Raw genomic sequence first — 24,208 nt, forward strand, 5'->3', positions numbered from 1 at the left:
TATAAGTTACCCAGTGTCAGGCACTGGGTTGGATACTCACTGTTACTAACGGTACATGAGAGAAATGAACAAATGTCCTCCAGGCTGTGTGCAAAAGCATAAACGGTAGGTTAAGATCGCCTTCATGTGGTGGCAGACAACAGTAATGCACTTAAAATATTACTCAGTTATCTGTTGCTCTGCATTCAGACCACTTCAAGTAAAGACACATATTAGATTTTATCACTTAATAGAATAACGAACTAAGGGAGCCTGCACACCATGCACGTGGGGGTAAATTTGCTGCAAAATCAATTGGCTTTTGGAGATTTTTCTAGAAAAAAAAGACTTTAATGACACTACTTAGGCTAACAAATACAATCAAATCAAAAACATACACACTTACAGAGATGGAGTGTGTGATAGGATTAGAGAGCATTATTGGTGGATGTAATCTGGGTATGCTGTTTAGGTCCAAGGCTTTCAGCTTGGCTGCTCTTGCGTGTTGCTCTGACAGTTGGGGAAAGTAGATTGTGTGTCAAAGAGGACAGTTTCTCACAGGGGGACCACCACCCAGAAATCCCCCTACCTCAGTTTGAGCTATGTGCAAACATATGACCTTACTCACATTTTTGACCTTTGGCAAACATATGACCTTACTCTTTTCTTTTAAGAAGGGTGGGGAGTCCAGAGGGACTCTTATGTACAGTAACACTGACTGTACTGTACATAAGCTCACACTGCACACACATATCACAACGGCACACACATTGTATATATATATATATATAAACATCGCACACACATTAACACTCTGTACACATACTGTATATACACGCATCGCACACCATTTTGTATGTATTTTGAACTGTTAACTTGCAATGTACTGTCTTTGCAGTGGCCTGTCTAGTCATTGCACTGTCTAATGTTGTCTCCATTAGTGTTATGCACCAATTGACCAAACAAATTGATAGTACGTACGTAAAACTACCTGGCAAATAAAACTGACTGTGATTCTGACATTGTCAACACAGAATTCTGCACGTCATACTTTTTACTTTTACTTTTAACTGTTTATTTGGATGGGACAATGCACATTGATAAGATACTTCAAGCATGAGTACATGATTAAAAGCATAAAAGTGCTGGATTTAGCACAGGGCTAATTTCCATCCGTAGTCCCCACAAATACACACATAAGTACACACAGGTTAATACACACATAATACCCACATAAATACACAGAGGTCAATACACATATAAATACACACAAATACACACAGGTCAACACACACATAAAAAAAACATAAATACACAGAGGTCAACAACATGAGACATATTGACAATATAAACATACACACAAAAAATGCAAAAAAAAGAAAATACAAATTAGCATGGCAACTAATAGTGTCCGCATTCTTGATTCGTTAGCAGCCATTTTTTTAGTTGGCCTCTAAAGGTGCTGATGGTGGGTCTCTCTTATTGGGACCGGGAGGCTGTTGGCCTCTAAAGGTGCTGATGGTGGGTCTCTCTTATTGGGACCGGGAGGCTGTTGGCCTCTAAAGGTGCTGATGGTGGGTCTCTCTTATTGGGACCGGGAGGCTGTTGGCCTCTAAAGGTGCTGATGGTGGGTCTCTCTTATTGGGACCGGGAGGCTGTTGGCCTCTAAAGGTGCTGATGGTGGGTCTCTCTTATTGGGACCGGGAGGCTGTTGGCCTCTAAAGGTGCTGATGGTGGGTCTCTCTTATTGGGACCGGGAGGCTGTTGGCCTCTAAAGGTGCTGATGGTGGGGCTTTCCCTTATTGGGACCGGGAGGCTGTTGGCCTCTAAAGGTACTGATGGTGGGTCTCTCTTATTGGGACCGGGAGGCTGTTGGCCTCTAAAGGTACTGATGGTGGGGCTTCCCTTATTGGGACCAGGAGGCTGTTGGCCTCTAAAGGTGCTGATGGTGGAGCTTCCCTTATTGGGACCGGGAGGCTGTTGGCCTCTAAAGGTACTGATGGTGGGGCTATCCCTTATTGGGACCGGGAGGCTGTTGGCCTCTAAAGGTACTGATGGTGGGGCTATCCCTTATTGGGACCGGGAGGCTGTTGGCCTCTAAAGGTACTGATGGTGGGGCTTCCCTTATTGGGACCAGGAGGCTGTTGGCCTCTAAAGGTACTGATGGTGGAGCTTCCCTTATTGGGACCGGGAGGCTGTTGGCCTCTAAAGGTACTGATGGTGGGGCTATCCCTTATTGGGACCGGGAGGCTGTTGGCCTCTAAAGGTACTGATGGTGGGGCTATCCCTTATTGGGACCGGGAGGCTGTTGGCCTCTAAAGGTACTGATGGTGGGGCTTCCCTTATTGGGACCGGGAGGCTGTTCCATGTTAAGCAGCCTTTTACCGATAGTGTATTTTGTCCAAATGTGGTTCGCTTACAGTGGATCTCACAGTCACCTCTGGTGCCTGACCTGGGGTCACGACCCCTGTCCGTCTTTTTTGTGGATCATCTACGGGAGCAATTACAAAGGTAGGTTTTCAGACAAATTCTGTCTGTATTTTGTCATTCTGAAGAATGCAGTCCTGGTGCCACTTTTGTGATTTCCAGGAAGTCACTGCTGGTGTCGTGAGACTTCTGAGACAAAAGGTTTGTGATGTCTTCGTCATCATTGAATGGGTTCTCGGCATACCCGTCTCTCAGCCATACCCTATACTGGAAGGAGAGAGTACAGTAAGCACGTACAGAAAGAGAGACAAAGAGGACACTTTACACTAAAGAGATAAGGAGAGCGGGAGCGGTGAGTGGGTGAGAGAGAGACAGAGACAGAGAGAGAGAGAGAGAGAGACACCCACCCACCTGTGCCTGATGGAGGTGCTCAAACTCCTTGAGCTGGCCCAGGAAGCCCAGGTTGGGTCCGGCGCACGGCCTCGCCGCCCTCACCGCTGCCAGGGACTCCACCCAGCCACGCCCCGTCACCGTCATGATGTAGGCCACCACTAGGGTCACGCTACGGGACACGCCTGCCACACTGGGGGACACGGTCAGCACAGTCTTGTCAACACACGCGCCATTATGTTGTTAATCCTTACAAACGCAAGAACGATGGATGAGGAGATGGGAGAGAGGCTGCCCAGCAGACCGTCCCAGCTGAAGGACGTTTGTCTCACCAGTGGACGAGGCAGCCCTTCCCTTTAAGTCGAGACTCATGGATGAATATGATGCTCTCTTTGAAGTACTGAATCCTGGCAACGCATTTAGAGGAATATATTCATCATCTTACAAGTGCTGTTGAATGGTCATAATGTGATGTACACACACAACATCCACATACGCATTAGCATTTTGAGTGTGTGGGAATAGTGTGCATGAAATTGCCTGACTCCAGAAATGTATTCATGAGGTCATGGCAATAATATATTGCTCTCTCTTTATATGCTGTTTGCATAATATTCTTCTACGAGCGTCTCCCACTATCAGTCAAAATCAGCGTGTTCATGCTACACACACACACACACACACACAGCAGTGTTATTCATGTTACACACACACACACACACACAGCCCTGTTATTCATGTTACACACACACACACAGCCCTGTTATTCATGTTACACACACACACACACACACACACACACACACACACACACAGCAGTGTTATTCATGTTACACACACACACACACACAGCCCTGTTATTCATGTTACACACACACACAGCCCTGTTATTCATGTTACACACACACACACACACACACACACACACTCACAGGTTCTGTTTGGAGTGGTCAGCAGCAGGAATGCAAAGGTAGGTCACCTCCTGTGAAAAACATTAGATGTTAAAACTCAATTTTCAGATGTTAAATATATATTTTTATGATCATAGTCTTTGGTACAGATATGAATGTATCGTCAGGTGATTGAAGTATTTATGAGTGTGTGTGCGTGTGTGTGTGTGTGTGCATGTGTGTGTGTGTGCATGTGTATGGTTCATGTGCACCTGACAGCTGATGTTGAGCCCAGAGCCCCAGTGGGCAGAAACCATTTTGTCCTGTTATGACTGCACCTCCACAAAAAACGCTCGGCCCTCTGGGACAGACAAGGCCACACCAGTCCTCTAAGCAGGACTGCTCACACAGAGGAACACACTGCCATTGGTGCAGAGCGCCCGTTTCCAAAACTCGGATCTCCATCCAAATGATAATCTGTGATTTTAGAGAGGCTAGACTGTTTTTTGATTGGTAGATTTTACAACTGGTGGTTTTCACAGTTGGGTCATATTTGGCTGACTATGGTCGTCTAACCATCAAAACTGCTGACTAACTCCTATACCGCGGTCACAGACCCATCTTCCAAGAAATGAGGCCTCCTATGCAAATAGACGCTCCATCTGGGCATCAGTCTAGAAGACATCCTGTAGTCAAGTCAAATTGATTTATAAAGCACATTTAAAAACGACTCACATTGACCAAAGTTATTATTTATTATTAACGTACGATGCTTTTGTTTTTGCTTGCAAATTAGACCCTGGTGTCAAAGGGCTCCCGTGGTAAAACAAAAATAATAAAATAAAAAAGTCTGTACAAAGACTTGAGTCATCATAAAACGGTAATATAATAACTATGTCCTTTCAGATCAGAAAATTGGATTAGATGGGCTTTGGTTATAATAGTAGTTGCTGTTCTAGTTCAACAGTCTCTTTATGTCCATTATGTATTTCCACACTCAAAACATGTGCCTTGGGGGTTGGCTGGATTAGGTAGTGATACTGTATGAGATACATTCATTTTCTTGTCATCTTACACTAGTGAAAACACAGTGACGGCGTCTACCTGAGATTACAGACAGAGAAAGTAGACATCTATGGTTTTCAGATTGGCTTTCAAAGAGAAAAGATGAAAGTTGTGAGAGCTCACTGAAGAGGTCAGCTGTTTTATTTCACTGCCACAGTGCAGTGTGTGAGCCTGGGCAGCTTTCCTAGCCTGTCCTTGCATGTCTAGTTATGTCCTTAAAGTGGCAATGAAATGAAAAAAGCATTCTGTCCCATTTTGGTTCACATAATTGGTCATAGTGTTCACCTATTCAACGATGTATGCCAAATAATTTACAAAATTCTACTTTTGTTGTAATCTTATATCAAAGTATATAATTTCTTACTTCCTGGAAAACGGTAGGTCACGTGCAATGACAACAGGTACCTTAGATTTTAGGCCAATAATCTCAGGACATCCACCCGTCAATCCTATCCTTCTATCGAATCTGTCTAAAGTTCTTAAAACCCGTTCACTTGTCAATGTTCCAATCAAATTCCTCTAAACGCATGTCCCACCCTCATAGCTTGTTTGCGTCGGAAATACGTCAAACTACGGAAGTTAGATGATCTCAAACGTCCGTTTCAGTGCGACTTTAACAGCGGGAACATATCATGCACATTCACTATCACCATGAAGAAATACAGCACTTCTACGGTAGGGCTGTGTGTGTGTGTGTGTGTGTGTGTGTGTGTGTGTGTGTGTGTGTGTGTGTGTGTGTGTGTGTGTGTGTGTGTGTGTGTGTGTGTGTGTGAGTGTGTGTGTGTGTGTGTGTTCATTTCATTACATTGTGTTTTCACATTGAGAACAATAGGGTGTCAAAAGCACGAAAAGCCATAGTCGCTAAAGAGTCAACAGATCTATCATGTGGCTATCTATTGTAACAAATGCACGTACAGTATTGTCTAGCTGTAGAACTATTCATGTTGCTCTGGAAAAATGTGGACTGAACAAAACCTCTCAATCACACTTGGATGTTTAGACACCTGCACCTTCAGTTACATAAGCGGTGGAACCCCTGGTCTTATGAGCGATACCAGAAGTCTAGTACTTTCCATGCAAAATTGAAAATAGGAATAAGAAAGTTTGACTTTCACAGAAATTTCAGTTTTCTACTTTTGTAAACAGAGCGTGTTTTTGTGCAACCAAGACAGACAAATAAGGGAGTAAAAATGTGTTTTATTTTTTACCTATTAATACTTTCTGATGAACTTTTACTCATAAATCATTGTACAGTATGAGTGTGAACATATGGGAGTCTTTTCTGTGGTGGAAGAGTTAATTCAAGGTCAGTTCACAAAGGATGAGATGGAGGCATAGTGGACTCTGCAAAAGTCATCCTGGACTTCCACTGACCCTGACTTGCACCTGTGGGCAAAGCTAGGTGCTTAGACTGGGGGTTAGACACGAGGGTTAGGGTTAGGGACAGGCCTGGCAGGACCTCTCACCTCCAGGATGGGTGCAGCCGTGTCGTGGATGGAGAGGATGGAGCTGATGTTGTGTTGTTCCAGCAGCTCTCTGTCCCGTGCATCTGAGGGTTGAAAACAACAGAAACATCATATTTAGGCCTTATGGACCACCCACCAATCACAGTAACACCATGTACCCATTTTCACCAATCACAGTAACACCATGTACCCATTTTCACCAATCACAGTAACACCATGTACCCATTTTCACCAATCACAGTAAACCATGTACCCAAATTCACCCCTAGGCCTTATGGGCTACCCAGCGATCACAATAACACCATCTACCCATGTTCTAAATAAAGCGTTTTCTCCCCAACAACAGCCAGCCCTCCTCAGCGATCTCCAGGGCCTCACAAACAGGTTGCTCTGAATTTGAACTGAAAGAAAGACCGGAAAACCAGTGTTTCTAAAACAGTCCAACACCTTCACCCAAAAGCAAGAAACAGTAAATGTTCTAATCAAATTTGGTCTTTAAAAGGAAGCCAAACCTTCTTTACCTAAGGCAGATGTGCCCAGAGCTTTTTTTTTCTTCTCTCATGCTGTGCAGATTGGCTGGATGATGAGGGCGGTGTGAGGAAAGCACAGGTCTAAACCCGCTCTGAGGACTGTGTGAAAACTAGACCCACAACCAAACCATCGTCCTGAGTTACCACAGTTTAAAAACACTAATGGGATATGGCGTAAGCTACTGTAAGTCAGTTGAGGTATCCTAACAACAAAATGCCGTATGTAGCTTTGAGAAACTTGAAATGAGTTGTGTTCAGATATAGATTATACAGGAGTGGAAAACAAGTCTAAATTAAAACCAATCAATTTTGTCCCCAAAAAATAAAAGGCAAATGTCTCATTAATGCATGTAATGTGTGTTCTGTGTTGGTTGCTTTGAGATCCATCAGAAGTGCTGATGTCCCATTTGGGCTGCAGACAGAAACGTGGTTCTCAGCCCAGTGTATTAGATACCAACTCAACACTACAGACCTATACAAGGTTAGCTGTTCAAATGTCAAAGCTGTTGATGCTCATAGCCTACTTGATATGGTAGAATACACTACAGCCTAACTTCTAGAAAATCCTCTGCATATCACGATGGGGATGCATGAATGCACTTGAAAAAAGATGAGTAGTCAGAAAAAGGATTTAATTGCAATGAAATGTGCAAAAGTGTATTAAAACATTATGTTCATTCCCTTATAGCCTACACCCACGTCTCTCTCTCTCTTTCTCTCTCTCTCTCACACACACACACACACGCCACTGTGCTGCAACAGATCTCTGGATAGATATGAAAACGTATGTCAGTAAGGGACGCCCCCATAAAGGGACACCCCCACCAAACCAGCCGCACACACATTCAGCGATTACACACAAAGACACACACCCACACAGATGTCCTACACCCTCTCATATACATTCAAAACCTACAGTATGTTGAAAATAGCTGAGAAAAAAAGACCCCAACCTGTGCTGTTTCTATCATGTGATGAACCCTTAGCCTAGAGGTGACCTAGTGTTGAGATAACTCTATTGAAACTGGGTGCAATGCAGCATATCACCACATGTTTTATCATGTAGGGAACTGAAACACATTATTCAGTTTTTATATGCACGTGATAAATCAAATATCTTAACACAAAGGAAGATACCTTTGATGTTTCCCAGGTAAAGATCAGGCAGAACCTAAAATACACAGAAAATAATATATTTCAAATATTTCATCATTATGTTACAGTAATCTTGTTAGAAAGATACAAAGTTGTTCCATACTGTACCTTATTTATTCCATTCCCCATGTCCACAGAAAGTGTCCTAAAGCAGCCGTATCAATCAAACGTCTCAATTTATGACCTGAACTTGGTCATTTCTTCAGTAGGTAATTTGTTGCTGTCATGGGACTTGTAGTTTAGTGTAAAGCTCTTCAGAGACCCCGGGAGTAATGAAGTGGTCCTTTAGGCTGTGTTCCATGGCCTGACTGGTGGACGATTGATTGAGTGGTTGGAAGTCGCAATGATGTAATGTGACCTTAGCAGTGTGACACTCTCCCAGGTATATATTTAGACCAGGCCATCATACCATGGGACACACACATACCATACAGACAAAGATGGAAGTTTGGTCATACCTTTCTGACATGGCAGGGCAGAGTGGAAAGGGGATCCAATTATACTGTGACCAGCGTCTCCTCGCTATACAGGCAAGAGTACAAAGTAGATCAGAGAAAACCTCAAGAGCATATGTATATTCTATATATCATTACTTCAGCCATGCATTTTCTTACAATAGGCCCTTTTAAGCTCTTAACAGTTTTGCCTTACGTGATATCAAATCATTTGATTAATTGTTTCTGTTGTGTTGTTGTTATTGGATTGATCATGGGCATTTCTATTTTATTTCCAGTAAATCACACGAAGAGATTCGCACGCCCCCGCTAGTCTACAGTGAGGTATTTTTAGCTGAGCATTGTGTCTGGGCTGGGCTCACGGTTCCTGTGTGTGGTTCATTCTACGGCACAACAACACACATCCACTGACGCTCAGAGTGCAGAGGCGTTTACAGAAAGTGCTGCCTGAGAAAAGTCAGACCCAGTGGGACACAGATCATAGAGCCCACTGAGTACCCACTACTGTGGTATAGTATAGTATAGTATAGTATAGTATAGTATAGTATAGTATAGTATAGTATAGTATAGTACTCTATTCATAGACACAATAAAAAACTACACAGTAGTTAATAATTCAACTGACCTTCACTGTGTCTAAGAATTGAAACAATCTCAGAGAATTGCATAAACATATTTCACCTGTTAATGATACAAGACAGTCATAAGCCTACACTGGTGATTGATAATCTGCAACATTACAGCTATGTAGCCTATGTTTTCCAGTCGATGAGTGCGGAAGACTGTGAATTCATTCAGTGATGATGTAAGGATGCACACAGAAACGTAAAGGACTCTAAGAACAATTAAGGGGAGAGCGGAGCATCTTGTCACTTTTTGCTTTCACTTAAATTTCTAATTTCTCAGTACATCACAGTCACTCATTTTCCATATTAAATTAAATACATTCTTGTGTATAAATGTGTAATCTTTAGATTTTTATTTCTCACTTTAATATAGAGTTATAAATGGTGTGACAAGTAAGTTACCGAGTAAGTTACTGTATCACACTAGGGTAAATTGCCACATTATATTTTTCAACAAATAACATATAAAAGTAGAAGCTTTCCACACACTTTACACACTGCACTTAAAAGTCTGCTTTGTTTAGACAGATGTTTCAAATACCAGAGCTTCATCAGAGTCAGTGCATGAAAAAAACAGGAACAACCTATGTAAGTAAATAAATAAAATAAATAAATAAAAATAACAAATAAACTAGAAGGGCACTCGGTCAGCACAGACTTTTGTCCATGATGTACTGTACTGTATGTCGCCAGCATGTAGGCTACAGTTGTGGAATGTGTGGTAGGGCTGTCAACTGAGCTCAGAAATGATATTCAACTTTCTCTCTTAAATATTTTATCGTACATATATATTCAATTATTGGAATTATATAATTCTGCATAGAAAATTATGCATACAATGGAACCACTTCTAACCACAAGAGGGCGCTCACTTTCATGTCCGTCTGTGTTCACAGGATTCAAGTATTCAAGTAACATTAATACCCAGTCAACATGGGTGACATTTAGTGCAAACAGCGTCCGTTTATAGACTTCTCTCCAAATATGACCTTATACATCAGAGGGCAGTGAGCTTCTTATGGATGAACACTTGATCTCCTCCAGACACCTGACCATAACCAACTACAGCATGTATGTGTTCTGGTGCTGAGAATGGCTAAGGCACTTGAGACAGAAAAACCTCTTATCAGTACATACTGTATATAGATTGTATTCTATACTGCACATCTACTGTACATGTGGACGTGTATATAGTCCCTGATATCCCTCTTGTTTTGCTGCTACCCTCCCTTTAAATAGTGTCTTTGTTACTCTGTATCTGGTGTTTCTTTTTCTTTCCAGCCTTGTCTGTAATTGTCAGCTGCTGAAACAAAATTGCAGGGATCGATAAAGTATCTTATCTTTTCTAGTTTAGAGAAGGACATCTCTTAAAGGAGTAGTAAAGGGAAAATGCATGTTTAGCCCTGTTTTAAGGTTACTTATGATCATATACAATGGTTCAGATCAAAACGTTGACAAAACTAGCACTTCTGATAGGAAGTCTGATAATTGTTCTACCACCGTTTTGGTCATACAATGGATGTGGGTGGGCACCGTGAAAAATCATTCAAAAACATGTTATACTCTCGATTTCAAAGACAAGAAACTCACCGAGGTGTTAGTTGGCGTTCTGACATATAATTCGCAATAAAGTAAGATTCTAATTCATCTGGAAAGGCTTTTTAAAATATTTAGCATAGAACTATTTAGTCGCAGCACATACGTGTGTAAACTTCCGAACTTCCGCAAACTAGGTAGCCTAGCAACATCAACAATAACAATACCTACCGTAAGTAGTTCCGCTTCCTGAATCCCCTCTGCGGATTGATCTACACCTACAACGGTCGCGTCAATACAATTCAATGGATTTCATAAAATGATCAATAAAACCCTACAGGATTCATACTTTGCGGCAAATTTGATGTCAGAACACCAACGGACACCAATTACCCCCTCGGTGAGCTTCTTGTCTTTGAAATCGAGAGTTTAACATGTTTATTAATGATTTTTCACGGTGCCCACCCACATCCATTGTATGACCTATGACCTACCGGTGGTAGAGCAATTATCAACTTTCTCAAAAGTGCTAGTTTTGTCAACTTTTTGATCTGAACCATTGTATATGATCATAAGTAACCTTAAAACAGGGCTAAACATGATTTTCCCCTTTACTACTCCTTTAATCACAATGTTAACAAAAGTCAAAAAATAACTTGTGGATCCATCAAATGGATATCTATAATACATATCAATATCAATTATCAATTGATATATCAATAAGCACCAGATGGTATTTTGGGGCATAATAATACAAGGTCAAATGCCCTATCTCGCTGAGGTTTCTAATCTCAACTGAAGAAACTTGGTATAGTGGCAATCGAACAACAAATGCCACTTGACAGAATTAGAAGTAATTTCCAACGCGTGTACCAGAACGATGAGGTCCGCCACAGAAATAATCTTACACTTTATTAATCCAAATATTTTAAAGAAACTTACAAAATATTGCACTGATTATAAAAAAATGAGCTTTTACCAACACCAACAGCATTAAATCCATGATGATACCCTGAAACCTGGCTATCCATTGAAAAATTGTGTGGCTTCCCCAGTGGTAATTCTCTACACCTGTGCACCTCACTGACTCCCATAAACACCCTGTGTCAATATAGCTCCACTATGCCCTCTAGTGCCCAGGTGAAGTCATTACACAATACACACACAAAACATATAGCATCAAATTAGCTACAGCACTTGGGTTCATCAAGTATGACTATTGTGCATATGCGCAACCTGTATAGTCTGGTGTCCTAGGTAGTGGTTGCTGCCCTCTGGTGGTCATAAGTATAAATAACTCCTATCACTACTGTAACAGCTCACGCTACAATGACTACATTTCAATTAAACTAAAGGACTGTATAATTACTTAAACTCAAAAACACTGTGAGTACTAAACATTTAAACTAATCAGAAACTGTACTATGTAAAGCCACTGGCATACCTCTATGTATGTATAATCTAGGGTGGACACTCTACTAAATAAATGGGGATAGGAGGCAGGGCAACAGTATAATTATCATATTTCTATAGACAATAAAGGAAACAATAATGCAGGCAATTATACAAATAGTCACGGGAGTATGAACTCAACACAGGGAAATATTATAACCTGACTGACTACCTACATTTAAACTAAAGCCCTATTCGCCTTATTCACCTCAGCTGCCATATTGGTCAGTCTGACGTAATGAGGGGTGCGGATGCGGAAGTGCCCGTTGCCTTCAATGTTAAAAGTTTGCTGTAAAAACACCACTTCAAGAACCAAAACAGTCAAAATAACAGGCTGAATACACTATCGGGGTTACAAACTCATCATTACCAGACTGTTTTTCACTGCCGTTGTTTTCGCGTTTGGAAATACATCTGAGTGAATGCAGCTGACGGCTTACTATGGCTCATTCACCTCCATGTATTGGAACTGATGTGTCCAAGCAACAAGACCTGTCTTAATTTATCAGACATTATTTCATGTCATTTCAATTCACAGCTATTTCAGTGGCATGACTAGCTTCCGTCCTACCAGTCCTGAACAGAAACAAGTCAGCCTCGCACCTAAGCCAGGCTGGACCTGGCCTGGTTTATAGATGGCTCCCGCCGCTCCGCTGGCCATGCCGTAACGGTAATACCGACTACCGCGGTATTTTGTGGAGACTTAAAAACGGTTTTAAATTGTGGATATCGCCCAACCCTAACTGGCTATTGTTGTCCTGGTCGTCGGCGTAGTCGTCATCTAAGTTGAACCTAGATAGCCGCCTGGACTGAGGCTCAATAGCTGCCATTAGTCTAGCTACATTATGTACACTACGACTAGTAGGTATATCAACTCGGCTACTTGTCCTGCAGGGAGCTCAACTAGTGCTGGACCTGCAGGGAGCTCAACTAGTGCTGGACCTGCAGGGAGCTAAACTAGTACTGGACCTGCGCTGCTCCATTGATCTATGACTAAAGGGGGGTCCAGTGTCCCAGACCCCGTTTACACCTTGCATTAAATGTGTTTTTGGTGATCAGATTGCAATCTGATCGTGCTAAACCACATGAAAGTAGGCTACAGGTGTAAACGTTTTGAGGCCCAAAACGTTTTGAGGACGGATTGTAATCCGATCGGCCAAACCACCTCCGGAGGTGGTCAGGGACGCATGTTGACCACATTTAATAAAAGTGTAAACGGGAATGCGTTTTTAATCCACATATCAACAACGTGGGCGGAAATACGTAGCCGGTTCCAGACCAGCAAGAAGCAGCAACTAACCATTGTTTATGAATGAATCCTATCTTAACTGAAGCTAAGCTTTCGGAGTGGGAAAGTGATGTGTCCTGATCTCAGGCTATTATGAGCCCAAAACGGCGGGGTCATCTGAGAATTTCACAAAGTAATTGTGCATCACCTGTTTAAGCAGCTGAGTTTGACACAGCTGGAGCCGATCGGCTCTTGCTAGTTTTGCGTCCGATGTCCCATTCATATCTCAGCCAAACACAACTATGCTTGAACTTTTCCACTTGCCAGCTTGTGCTTCTCACTATTATATTTGCGGGAGTTGCTTGTGCACTGGATGGATTCTTTATTGGGAATTAGAAGTTGGATTGTATTCAGACATAACATAGGCTGGTAGCTTACTGTCAAGGATCACAGCCGACTGATGCACTTTCCCCTGCCGCGACGGAGGGTTATCAGCCGTCTCATCGCTGCCCATCATGATGCAGTTAGATGCTTTTTAGCCAAGTTAATATTATGGAAACTGATGTTGTGATAGCAAGAAAGCATTAAAATCGATCCTGGTCAAGGTTGGAGTCCAGACGAGTCTACTCTCAATTTGGTCGGACCAGTAGCGTAATTTGCATAGGCTGCGAACCCAGGGGCCCCTAGAGGATATATTGCGGCGGGAAAAAAAGGCAGGCGGGTTGAGTTCAACGATTGAAGCACATAAAAGCAGGGGGGTATTCCAGAAAGAGGGTTTAGTGCAAATCCTGAGTTCCCTCAAATAAGGGAAAGCCTGGGTTTTCCATTCCAGGAAGACAGTTAAGTCAAACTCAAGAAAGCAGGGCAAGTCAAACCCAAGTCAAAAGCCTGTCTTTTTGATACATCTTAAAGAAACAAACTCCATATAGGAGCAGTGGTTGGCTGGTTCATTTCACAACTGTGAAATAACTGCCTCTGGGGACCACTGATACTCCGAGATCCACTGCTGATTTCGCCTGGGTTCTTACCACCCAGTTTCCATGAGCTGCCACTTGGAGGCACAGCAGAAGTCTTGGTGATGTAGAGGCACTCAAAGATTAATTGATGTAGTAATTTGATTTCCATGATAAAAGGGTGTCACATCACCCTGTGGCTTACTCACAAATGTGTAAAGAAAAGTAAAAAATAAATAATATAATAAAAGGTGTGACCTAAATGTGGTCACAAATCCTGTCTCTGTAATGAGCTGCATCCTGGTTATTGGGCTGGGGTGGCTCAGGATCATGGCCCTCCTCAAGTTGATGCTGCTCCTCCAAATCAACCTGGTCACCTGGATCCAGACAGATATTATGTAGGAGTAACACATTTGCACTGTTGCACTGATGGATTCTATTTTTTTCACCTGTAGGCACTTGAGCCTCCTGAATTTGGACTTAAGAATGCCAAATGCATGCTGAATGGCCACCCGACTCCCGAGCAGCATTCAGTTTCCTATTGAAGTGCCTCTGCCTGGCGGTCAGGTGCCCGTTGTCCCTGTAGGGCTTCATCAGCTGTAGCAGCAGAGGGCATGCCGAGTCCCCAATGATGTGCATCCCCTCTGGTACCAGGGCCTCCAGGAGCCGTGCCACATCCGTGTTTCGGAAGGCTCTGGCATCATGCCAACTTCCTGGGTGACCCACGTTGATGTGGAAGAAGCGTCGGTGAATATGATGGAGTAAAACTGTTTGCGGTTTTAATATGCAATGGGATTGAAGCAGTGAGGTTTTGTGATGGGAATGTGGCATCCATCAACAGCACAGATTGTAGCTGTGTTCGGAATCGCTCCCTCGTTCCCTCACTCCCTATTCCCTATATAGGGTTCACCATGTAGTGAACTACCTAGGGAACAAAAAAATTTACATGCACTGTTCCCTGGAAATCAAGGTGACTTGTGGGTAATAAATAGTGGGCTATATAGGGAACAAAAATTCTGTGGAGAATTCGGACACTACAAACAAAATGGCTGACGCCCTATATAGTGCACTAGTGCATATAGTGAATAGGAAGCGATTCCGAACACAGATTGTGTGAGGAAAACCGGCTGTTCGGAACTGTGACTGATGTGTGAAGTGCTTCTCCTGTGGGCCATGAAATGTGATGAGACAGATGGGAGTTAACCAGGGAACAGAAGTGACGGAGATGGGTTGATACGGTTGATTTGGAAATGTTGAAACGGTCTGCCACACCCCTATAAGACTCTTGATTGGACAGTCCACAGACAAGCCAGAACACTGTTTGTAAGAGGCAGCTGTATTCGCGGTCTGTGGAAGTGGAATGGTGCCAGTGTGGTTATGAGGTCCTAGATAATAAAGAGAAAATTATCAGACATGCACATTTCAGTGATGGTGTTACGTTGGTCTTAAATGCTTTAGATAAGCCTACCTCCACTTGTCCTCTTGACAGCATGAAATTACTTTTGAAGTCAGACAAGTTGTACATTGGTACGACCTCCTCAACATAATTAACTATCTTGGGAACCAACCTAGGACTAGAATAGAAAGATTAATTAAGATGATTCTACACAAAATTCTCAAGGACTCATTCAGCTTGAACAGAGCATTAATATTATTAATGCTGACCCATGAAAGCCATGTATCTCCGCAATGTCACCTTTATATGCATAACAACCTTGTTTTAAACTTTGTGATATTAAAATCCCCAGAATATAAAATTGGCTTTTAAGAATGTTTTAATTTGCCTGAGATATTGGAGAATTTTCACAACTAATTACCTGATAACTTGAGAATCATTAAATATAGAGTTAAGTGGTTTTCACTGGACGGCGGTCAGAAAAACAAACAAACAGAAACTGCAACAGTGCCATATGCTCTGGTTGATTTTAAATATTTACATAAAACAAATTAACTTACCTTCTCTGTTCACCTCCATCCAAGTGAAAAAGAAGAGGGATCTCCTCTGCTTCAATTTCCTCCGCGACGAGAAACGCAAAGGCACGCTCTTCAGCCACGGTATTTGGTGTGAAAACTACATGCAGCCTACAACCGGATGTAAATATAGGCTGTGACTTCCTGTATTTTCTTTGCAGGCGGCTGAAAACTGTCCGACTTGATTGCACAGTTTTTTGTCACTGCCCCGGCTTGCTTATTAATCTACTTTCGTCAAATATATCCGTTGGAAAACATTTTTTATCCAGGCATCTTAGTTTTAACAGTATAATTGTGACTGAACATGTTATGTTATGTTATGTTATTTTTATTTATAATGCGCCCCCCAACCAACTGTTACATCAGCCCAGGGCGCAGCCCAGGTACAAAAAGAGACAAACAAAAACAAAGGACTGCAGAGACACAAAATGAAACTACATTTAAGACACAAGACAAGGACATAAATTATAGATAATCTGCGACAAAGAGGTGAGTTTTAAGCTGTGCTCTAAAAGAGTCCAGGGTGGTGGCGGACTTGATGTTCAGAGGAAGCTTGTTCCATAGCCCAGGTGCCATCACTGAGAATGCACGGTCTCCCTTTGTGACAAGTTTTGACCGTGGGACCTTCAGGGTCATCTGGTTGTCAGATCTGAGCCGGCGACCAGGCCTGAAGTTGGTAGATTGGTCCAGGAGATCTTTGATGTAAGCTGGGGCGAGACCATTGAGGGCTTTGAAGACATATGTAAGTATCTTGAATTTCACTCTGCGCTTCACAGGGAGCCAGTGAAGGGAGGAGAGGACAGGAGAAATGTGTTCCCTCATCTTAGTGCCTGTCACCAGCCTGGCAGCTGCATTTTGGACTAGCTGCATGCTGTGGATGGTCTTGTCGGTGACCCCGGCATAGAGGGCATTACAATAGTCCAGTCTGGAGAAGATGAGCATTAGTACGACCCTCCGTAGGTCGCTGGAGGAGAGGAAGGACTTGATTTTGGATACTGTGCGCAGTTGGAAAAAACAGGATTGCACCACAGAACATGTTTTGTTTGCTAGTAGGTGGTATTCATTCTGTTCACAACAACGCGATGGGCAGCCAGGCGAAATAGCTCCAGGGGACCTGGTCCCAGGCGAGTTGAACAGCTGTCTACCCAGAGACGGGATCTCTCGTTGCGGCATGAAGTTCGCGGCTAACCCGCCGAGCTTGGGGGGCTCACAGGCCAGTGAACCCAATCTGTTCGTGGACTACAAGAACGCGTCATTGACACCTTTGACTGCGCATGTCAAAGGTATCAATGACGCGTTTTTTTCAAAGATGGCGCGATTCTATAGGGCTTCACCTTTCCGAGCAGTCAGTGAATGGAGTGACCCTATCCAGTTCTATTAATACATCCATGACTCTGACTGGCAAATTCACAACCTCAACCAATAGCAAAGACGTAGGTAGGTATGGTTGACACTGTAGTTTTCCTTTGGTAGCCTAGTGAGCTTGGCTAACTAGCTATGCTATGTCGTAGCAGACATGGAAACAGGCATTAATTTGATTAAACTGACCACATAGTTTGAATCTACTGGTTTACTTTCTCACATGAAAACATATCAAAACTTAATAAAGTGATGTAGGCTATTATCAGTCGTGAGAACCAAATTTGGCTGCCGACTCAAACCCAAACGGACTACAGACCAATTTTGCCTTGGCAGGCGATGGTCATTCGCCTGGCAAATATTACTTTCGCCTGTGTGTGACCACCCCCAAGGTGGTGTGTGGCCTTTACCGCCCAGAGCTGCATTCAAATTCAGCTAACAGAGGCGAACATTCATCGCAAACATGTTTTCTCCAAACGGTCACATTTGAACGGCTTTTAATGAACGTTCCAAATAGTTCACATAAACGCAACAATGTTAGCAAACGTTTGTGGCGAACACAAAGCTAACAGAAAATAGTTTGCTAACTGTAATTTATGAATCTATGAATTTATAATTACAATATAGTCTGTAATAGTGTGTAAGTAAACTCTAGGCCTGTCCTAGATAATGTGGGATGCTACTGAGAGGGACAAACACAGATGTTGAGGTCAGAGGGGAGATCTTGTGATTTCACTCCCTTCTAAGCACTGTCCGTGGGTAACCAGACCCACAGGGGGGATAACGTGTTCCCAGAGACCTCTCTTGATAAGGGTTGGAGTCCCGTATCACATTTGAACACTGCTTAACGGTATTTGACTTATTGAGTGACCAGGCTCTTAAAAGAAGGTCAAGAAGAGGGTTGGAGTCCCTTAATTTAAGCTTTGTTTGAATTACAGTTTATAGGCCTACAGGTTAAAGAGGGTTTACATTATAGTGTATATGTATATTTATATAGGTATTTTGACCTTTATATGAACTAGCAGTTGACTGGGTGTGGGATCCAGGGTTATTCTGCCAAGTTGTGAGAATTATAGGGTGCTTAGATGGGAAACTATCAGACTACAGTAGGCACCGGAGAGTGTAGGAGAAGGGAGGGGCTGAGAGCGAGAGAGCGTAGAAGGAGACACAGGAGTGTTTTTGTCCTGTGTAAGCATTTCTGCTTAGCTTTTACCCTTCTATCTGCATAAACTGTGTTAGTCATTTATGTTTATTTTCTGTTATTATCATTTTCTTTTATTAGTTCTACCTCTGACAAGCCTACCACTGAAAGTGTAATAGGACCGCTAGACACATAACTGAAGCATAGTTGTGAAAAGCACATTACATTGAGGCACACAATTCATGAGACAGTTTTGCTTGTCTATATATGTTTATTTCCTCTCCATCTATCTTTTCTTTTATCTCTATCTCTCTACGAGCTAAGTAAAAAAAAAAAAAAAAAAAAAAAGATACTTTTGGGTTGACTCAGTAAAGACACAGGGCTGTGCGGTGTATCTGGAGCACGCGTCATTATAAACATATAAAGTTGTTTGGGAACTGATTTGGTTAATTGGACCTACAGACGACAACAGTTTTTGCTCGGGCTTGTGTGGTGTATGGAAGGCGGGCAATTTATATATGTGTATACGTATTAAACTATAAAAAAAAAAAGAGAAGTCATACCCACAGCTTGCTCGTATTTCTCACACCTACCTCTTTAACTGTCTTCTTTGTCTGAACAATAAAGCAAACTGTACTAGGACCAATTGGCACAATAACCTCCATAATGGGAGGAAAATTTAGCCTGACACGTGAGGAGGAGACAGCTTTGAAGAGCGGCGCAAATGTTTTTATGATAGAGAAACATGGGGAGAGGGCAGTGGCTCAAATAAGATTATGGTTTGTTATTTGATTATGGAGTTTGGTTTCCTACTTAAAGGGAGTTTTAGTGTTACAGGTTTAGAGAAAGTCTTAAAAGCACTAAACAGCACAAAGAATAAGAAAAAGGCTCAAGTAGACTGGGAAGCATTTAAAATGTTGCAAGATGAGGCGGCAGCACGCCTAGCTAAGCAGAATAGACGTAGAGACTCCGTCTCTATGACTCCGTCTCTATGACTCCTCCCCTGGTGATACAGCCCCCACCAGCCTTGGTTCCACCACCCTACCGGGAACCGAACGACTGGCCAGCTCCGCCCCCACCACCGCCAGCCAACAACCTTCAAGCTCCACCCACGGCGCCGCCCCCTCTTCCAGTTCCAGTTCCAACCAAAAACCTTCAAGCTCCACCCACGGCGGCCCCTCTTCCACTAGTTCCAACCGAGGGAATGCCCGCTTCCATCTACCAGGACCTGATGACACAGCTGAATTAAATCCGAAACGTGGTTATGTCCAACCCCAACCTACCAGGTCCAAGTGGGCTACAACGTGAACTGCCATACACCCCTCACCGACCACTTCACGGTACAAGGGACACTCCGTCCATACACCCCTCACCGACCACTTCACGGTACAAGGGACACTCCGTCCATACACCCCTCACCGACCGCTTCACGGTACAAGGGACATTCCGTCCATACACCCCTCACCGACCACTTCACGGTACAAGGGACACTCCGTCCATACACTGTCGCAGAGATTACAGAAATGGCTGGGAGTTTCTCTGACCCTGAGAAGGCGGGGGGAGCGAAATTGGGGACTGAGTTCAAGGAGTGGGCGCTTGAGGCCTCACCCACATCACTCGAAATCAGAAAGGTGCTGTGGAAGGTGATAAGGGCGGGGCCGATAAGAGATGCATTGATGGCACTCTTCCCGGCAGGGACCTGTATGAAAGTGCATCCAGACCTGTCCAACAATGCTAACAACCAGGGGCATAGGTTTGATTTGAGCTTTGGTAGGGACACACTGGGTTGTTGTTGTTTCACGTAGTCTGGATTGAATCTGGGTGATGGCCGAATCAGATTAATTTCCGTCGCCACTAATTGGGCAATGTGACAATGAATGACAAGGTTTATCCACAAATCTGTTGAGTCAGACTATAATCTCACCTGTAACCCTGATGCATCTCCTGATCCTGCCTTTCTGCTGCTTTGACCCCAAAAAATTATAATGTCCATTTTTGTCTTCTTTTTTCTAGTGGCATTTTGCCCTCCATTCACCATCTGATGAATGGAGGGCAATGTCAAACTACTTGCAGACATGAAACACTTTTCTGTGTAGCCTACAGCCTATTCTGTGTAGCATATGAAATATGAACATAATTACGATGTACTTGGACTATTGAACTGAATTGCATAAACAAACCAGACGTCTCATCTCGTTTGTTTAGCCTACTATGCAATTCAGTGGGCGAGTGAACCTAGCTAGTCATTGCCCAAGGAGTTTGCAATGGACGGTTATACCAAAACTGATTTATTACTAGCTAAAGAAAACTGTTATGACAACATTACAGCACCTTATCTCTGCCTCGACGTTAGGAGACCGTTATAGCTAATAGCTACAGTAGCTAGCTCTGAGCTGCACCACCAACTAGCACTAATATTACAGTTAATATAGGCATTTAGTAGGACGCAAACTAAACTATTATCATTGATACAACTCTGTACAGAAAAATAATTGTTAGTCAACATATTTTATTCCCTATTGTTCAATAACTTCAATCGTACTTGCTGCCTAATCAAAATTCCCGCTGTTGCCGACGGTTGATGCTGGATGTGCTGTGAGCCGCGCGCTGATCTCGCGAGACAGGCAGAGGTGAGGGAGGGAGGGAGGCAGAGGTGAGGGAGGGAGGGAGGGAGGGAGGTGAGGGAGAGAGGGAGGGAGGCAGAGGTGAGGGAGGGAGGTGAGGGAGGGAGGGAGGGAGGCAGAGGTGAGGGAGGGAGGGAGAGAGAGAGGCAGGCAGAGGTGAGGGAAGGAGAGAAGCAGGCAGAGGTGAGGGAGGGAGAGAGGGAGGGAGAGAAGCAGGCAGAGGTGAGGGAGGGAGAGAGGCAGGCAGAGGTGAGGGAGGGAGAGAGGGAGGGAGAGAAGCAGGCAGAGGTGAGGGAGGGAGAGAGGGAGGGAGAGAGGAAGGCAGAGGTGAGGGAGGGAGAGAGGCAGGCAGAGGTGAGGGAGGGAGGGAGGGAGGGAGAGAAGCAGGCAGAGGTGAGGGAGGGAGAGAAGCAGGCAGAGGTGAGGGAGGGAGGGAGGGAGGGAGGGAGAGGCAGGCAGAGGTGAGGGAGGGAGGGAGGCAGGCAGAGGTGAGGGAGGGAGGGAGGGAGGGAGAGAGGCAGGCAGAGGTGAGGGAGGGAGGGAGGGAGGCAGGCAGAGGTGAGGGAGGGAGGGAGGGAGAGAGGCAGGCAGAGGTGAGGGAGGGAGGGAGAGAGGCAGGCAGAGGTGAGGGAGGGAGGGAGGCAGAGGTGAGGGAGGGAGGGAGGGAGGGAGGTGAGGGAGAGAGGGAGGGAGGCAGAGGTGAGGGAGGGAGGTGAGGGAGGGAGGGAGGGAGGCAGAGGTGAGGGAGGGAGGGAGAGAGAGAGGCAGGCAGAGGTGAGGGAAGGAGAGAAGCAGGCAGAGGTGAGGGAGGGAGAGAGGGAGGGAGAGAAGCAGGCAGAGGTGAGGGAGGGAGAGAGGCAGGCAGAGGTGAGGGAGGGAGAGAGGGAGGGAGAGAAGCAGGCAGAGGTGAGGGAGGGAGAGAGGGAGGGAGAGAGGAAGGCAGAGGTGAGGGAGGGAGAGAGGCAGGCAGAGGTGAGGGAGGGAGGGAGGGAGGGAGAGAAGCAGGCAGAGGTGAGGGAGGGAGAGAAGCAGGCAGAGGTGAGGGAGGGAGGGAGGGAGGGAGGGAGGGAGAGGCAGGCAGAGGTGAGGGAGGGAGGGAGGCAGGCAGAGGTGAGGGAGGGAGGGAGGGAGGGAGAGAGGCAGGCAGAGGTGAGGGAGGGAGGGAGGGAGGCAGGCAGAGGTGAGGGAGGGAGGGAGGGAGAGAGGCAGGCAGAGGTGAGGGAGGGAGGGAGGGAGGCAGGCAGAGGTGAGGGAGGGAGAGAGGGAGGCAGAGGTGAGGGAGGGAGGGAGGCAGGCAGAGGTGAGGGAGGGAGAGAGGCAGGCAGAGGTGAGGGAGGGAGGGAAGTAGGCTACTGTAGGTTGTTGATTGGATAGCTTGCTGAACGCAGCGGGTCAGTATGCAAGTATTTAGGAATAAAATTGAATTTTCCCACTGCCTACCACCCGCAGTCTTGTTGAGAGAGAAAATGGAACACTGAAAAACCTCCTTGCCAAATGCAGTGCGGACACAGGGCTGTCATGGGTGACATGTCCTCCTAATGTAGTCATGCAAATGAGAATGAGAGAAAACGAGATTTAAACCTTCTCCATTCGAGATTATGTTTGGGCGGCCACCCTACACAGGGATAGGGCCTAGGAAAACACCTCTCCCAGACTCGGCGTTGGGTAATAACAGTTTGATATTGTCGCGACCTGCACTGTGCTTTGCAATCCATTCACCAACAGGTGAAGGAGGCACTTCGTGCTGGTGAAGGATTTGGACATGCAGGGTTATGACACCTTGTTAGAGGAATATTGATAAACCTGGCAACCCAGGGCTACTCATTCACCAAAACAATCTTCACGTGCACACGTATCGCGATGTTGTGTTTTTAAACGGAAGCAAAGTTTTATTCGTGTATAATACAGTTTTACTACAGCCAAGCTACATCAACCTGCTAGACAAATGTCGTTGATTTTGGGAGTGGGACTTCTTAGGTGCGCCACCAGAAAAACTATGGGGATACAGCTCTACTGGTAGCATAACATTTGCAAATTCCAGAGAACTACCTACCGATAGCAAAATGTCCGTTTGTAAGGACGAGCCTACACTACAGACTGCGAGAGACTATTAAACTAGATGTTATAGACATGGGACTTCATTATTACCTCGTATGTTGCTTAGCTGTCATGCATGTTGTGCAAAATTCAAGTGCAATTCGATTTAGTTCCGGGAGATGGCGCACCGCACCAGCATGCATATATCCTTATTCATCAGATATATATCCTATCTTATTGTCTTTTTTTGTACAGATAATCATTCCTACCTATATAATTGACCTACTTATAAATGAAAGTTAATAATCTAGCACTGGCTGGTGTACCATCCTATATGCCTACATTGGTTTGTCAAATATTTATTGTTCACTGTTCTAGCTTATGTTCGTCTGTATGAGTTGTCGTAATTAATTGATTCCTTTGTCTGTTTGTCCGATCAGTACATCTGTGACATCAGGCAAGCAGCATGTGAATGGTGTGGATCTGTACTACCAGCAGACTGGCAGAGGGGAACACGCTGTCCTTCTACTCCCTGGAGCTCTAGGTAACTCGCCAACACATCAAGACAATATTTACTATTAAACTTTGTATTTGGGCTCTGACATGTTCCTGTGATCCTGGAACAGGGAGTGCACAGACTGATTTCGGGCCCCAGCTGAAGTCGCTCAATAAGGAACGCTTCACAGTGGTTGGCTGGGACCCCCGTGGTTACGGAAGCTCCCGCCCCCCTGAGCGAGACTTCCCCCCAGAGTTCTTTGAGAGGGACGCCAGGGATGCCGTGGATCTGATGCAGGTCAGAGATCAGATCATATCGTGTACTGTAAGGTTTAAGAATGAACATCACACACTTCCTGTAACCTATAAATGGTAAATGGACTGCACTTATATAGCGCTTTTCCACCTTAGCGGCACTCAAAGCGCTTT

General features: G+C 44.4%; 2 protein-coding genes across 3 annotated transcripts in view; one reads left to right on the plus strand and one right to left on the minus strand.

Annotated features, from left to right (window-relative positions):
• Positions 1 to 2,437: 2,437 nt before the first annotated feature.
• On the minus strand, positions 2,438 to 8,031 carry LOC311313681 (dual specificity protein phosphatase 22-B-like; the record flags this gene model as incomplete). Its single annotated transcript, XM_084443855.1, has 7 exons — positions 2,438 to 2,470; positions 2,818 to 2,989; positions 3,129 to 3,203; positions 3,729 to 3,778; positions 6,218 to 6,300; positions 7,885 to 7,918; positions 8,011 to 8,031. 7 exons carry the CDS (start codon positions 8,029 to 8,031, stop codon positions 2,438 to 2,440), a joined length of 468 nt encoding a protein of 155 aa, XP_084299981.1.
• A 15,065-nt stretch (positions 8,032 to 23,096) lies between these two features.
• The window catches only part of LOC311314542 (valacyclovir hydrolase-like), a 2,497-nt gene continuing 1,385 nt past the window's right edge, over positions 23,097 to 24,208 (plus strand). Inside the window, exons 1-3 of one of the 2 annotated variants that reach the window (XM_084444947.1) lie at positions 23,097 to 23,224; positions 23,725 to 23,828; positions 23,911 to 24,077. In XM_084444947.1, the coding sequence (XP_084301073.1) occupies positions 23,193 to 23,224; positions 23,725 to 23,828; positions 23,911 to 24,077 (303 nt within the window). In that variant the 5' untranslated portion in view covers positions 23,097 to 23,192. Of the gene's footprint in view, positions 23,264 to 23,724; positions 23,829 to 23,910; positions 24,078 to 24,208 lie in introns of both variants that reach the window. The other variant, XM_084444946.1, reaches the window with a different exon arrangement.

Source organism: Borostomias antarcticus (assembly GCF_949987555.1).
Source record: "Borostomias antarcticus genome assembly, chromosome: 10".
NCBI lineage: Eukaryota > Metazoa > Chordata > Actinopteri > Stomiiformes > Stomiidae > Borostomias > Borostomias antarcticus.